Genomic DNA, 2,462 nt, shown 5'->3' with positions numbered 1-2,462 from the left:
CACACACACACACACACACACACACACACACACACACACACACACACACACACACACACACACACACCTTACTCAGCCTGTCCCAGCATTGAGGGGAACTCTCAACCTGGATTGATCCCAGGTAGAAACCTGTTCTTACATGACTCCTCTCCTCTCCTCTCCTCTCCTCTCCTCTCCTGCAGCTGCATTCCTCCCTCCGCGGTTCCACCTAATGACCGCTATCTCTTTCCATTCTTGCCCTCGATCATTTCCTCGCCGGCGTGTTAATCACTCCAACACATGGGCCCCGGGGCCCGGTGGTTAAAATAAGCCCCGCCTGACACTTCCACTGGCAGATTAACACGACGGCATTAACAGGTGCCGGAGTGCTGCTCTTTGGAGGCGCACAGACAGGATGGATGCGGCGCTGCAGAGCATGAAACACTTCAGTCTTATTAGTGCTGTGACTGGCTGTTTGACTGGGGAAGTTAATGGGAACGTAAAGAGGGGCTGGTTCTTCTTGCATCATGTATGAATAAATAAAACATCCAATGAAATTTACTTACAAGACTCGCAGATGCCTCAGTCCTGCAAAATCCGCTTTGGTGATTTTAGTGAGGTTGTTTGCATTCAGGTCCCTAAATAGAAAAAAAAATGATTTAAACACTATTAGAAGACTGGAAATTACATTTTTTAAAAAAGAAAACCAATTAGGGCTTTTTGTTTTAAATTGGAATTTGTGCATCAGAGGATGTGGTGCTGCAGCAGTGAGGGTCCCTGCCTGCATGCCTTTTAACATGCGGCCTGTTCAAGTCAGAGCCCACTTGTCCAAATCCGTTTTTGATTAACTTGCTGGTCTCCAGACAAACCGATGTGGTCTACAGAGGTTGTGGTATATAAAGCAACAGTGCGAAACCACCAGCACGACCACCCACCCCCCAACTTCAGATGACGCGTCCTGACATTAAACACGAGCCACAATGAATCTCATGGCTTTGTTAGAATTTTTAAAAAAATCTACATTTATAGGCTTTTACACTAATTTGATATCTCACTCAAAATATTGCTTTGCGGTTTTAAAATCTGCACAATTCTTCATTCTTCTTTTGTGCGTCGTTTTAATTATAAAACCAGCTCAAATTTAATTTCTATCTTAGTGACATTTTGTGATTTATTCAATTAATGTGATTTTCTAATGCATATCTGATGAATGAGCCTGTTACACGTCAGGTGTGCGTAACTTCAACATCTTAAACTCTTAAAAAACTAAAGAAGAGTACAAAACTGCCGCACCAATTAACGCACAAATTAATCAATCTTTTTGTTTTTGCGACGTCATCCAGCCGGTTAATGAGGAAAACACTTGACTCACAGTCGCTCCGTGTTTCTGGGGATGTTCCTGGGCACGCTGCGGAGCCCCTGACCGTGACAGTCCACCGTAGTCCCGGTGCAGGAGCACTGGGGCGGGCACGGCTGTCCGTCGGCTCCTCTGAACAGAACCAGGACCAGGACGGTGACCAGCAGCAGCAGCAGTCTCCGCGCGGTCTCCAAGGAGCGGCCAAAGCCAGCGGGGCAGAGAGCTCCCACCATCACTGCGGCAAGCTGAGGGGCCAATATGAGACCCGCAAAATGCAAAGAAAATACAAGAATATCGAGGGGGGGAAATAAGAATACAATTAATAAAGCCTCGGAGTTCCCAAAGGAGCTGGCAAAACTCTTCGAGGAACGGGATTCCGTCCCCCTCCTTTTTAAAAGTCGTCCCCTTTTTGCTTCAAACGTTTTTCTAAAAGATTTTTTAAAAGAAAATTACATTTGGGTCCTGTTAGGGATTGAGTGTCTGGAGCAGAAGTTTGGTCCCACTGAGCAGGAGGTGGCCCGGCTCTGTGTGTGCGCTACAGCGGCGCAAACTTCCACATGTCCACGGCATGCGGTGCGCAGGTTCTCCCGATGTCTTCAGTTCTGTGGATGCACAGGCGTGCGCATGGGTCCGATCCGCCCCCCCAAAAATCTCTTCTATCCTTGGTGTGATTCAACAAAACGCTTCCTTAGTGTGTAGGCACACACACACACACCTACAGACACACTCCAGGTAGCAATAAGGCTGTGTTGGTTGGTTATTAATTCACAACACGCGTCCGGCGCGGAAGCAGCGGCAGCAGCTTCTCGTCCCCCACAAAAAAAAAAAAAAAAAAAAAACAACTCAGATCTCACAGTAGAGGAGATTTATTGATTCCGATAGAAAAGAGGGATCAATTAAGTCAGTAATGAGGAGTACAGCCAAATAAAAAAAGGAAGAAAAAAAAGGAAAGAAAACCTGTGAGAGTCCAGCGCGCAATAATCCAACTCTGCGTGGTGCGTCAAAGCGCTGTTCTCCAGAGTGAGGGGGAGAGAAGCAGACGGGAGCGGGCACGTCTGCTGCTGCGTCTGTTTGGGCATCTCTCTCTCTCTCTCTCTCTCTCTCTCTCTCTCTCTCTCTCTCTCTC

General features: G+C 47.2%; 1 protein-coding gene across 6 annotated transcripts in view; it reads right to left on the bottom strand.

The window, feature by feature from the left end:
• The window catches only part of slit2 (slit homolog 2 (Drosophila)), an 89,450-nt gene extending 87,023 nt beyond the window's left edge, over positions 1–2,427 (bottom strand). For 3 of the 6 annotated variants that reach the window (XM_014013232.1, XM_014013233.1, XM_014013234.1), the window contains exons 1-2: positions 1,352–2,427; positions 546–617 (exon numbers count right to left, since the gene is read on the bottom strand). In XM_014013232.1, coding sequence (XP_013868686.1) covers positions 546–617; positions 1,352–1,569 — 290 coding nt within the window. In that variant the 5' untranslated portion in view covers positions 1,570–2,427. The remainder of the gene's footprint in view (positions 1–545; positions 618–1,351) is intronic. The other 3 variants (XM_014013235.1, XM_014013237.1, XM_014013238.1) reach the window with 1 other exon arrangement.
• Between the last annotated feature and the right edge of the window lie 35 nt (positions 2,428–2,462).

This window comes from Austrofundulus limnaeus, unplaced genomic scaffold, assembly GCF_001266775.1.
Source record: "Austrofundulus limnaeus strain Quisiro unplaced genomic scaffold, Austrofundulus_limnaeus-1.0 Scaffold99, whole genome shotgun sequence".
NCBI lineage: Eukaryota > Metazoa > Chordata > Actinopteri > Cyprinodontiformes > Rivulidae > Austrofundulus > Austrofundulus limnaeus.
This window is presented reverse-complemented; position numbering and strand designations above follow the sequence as displayed.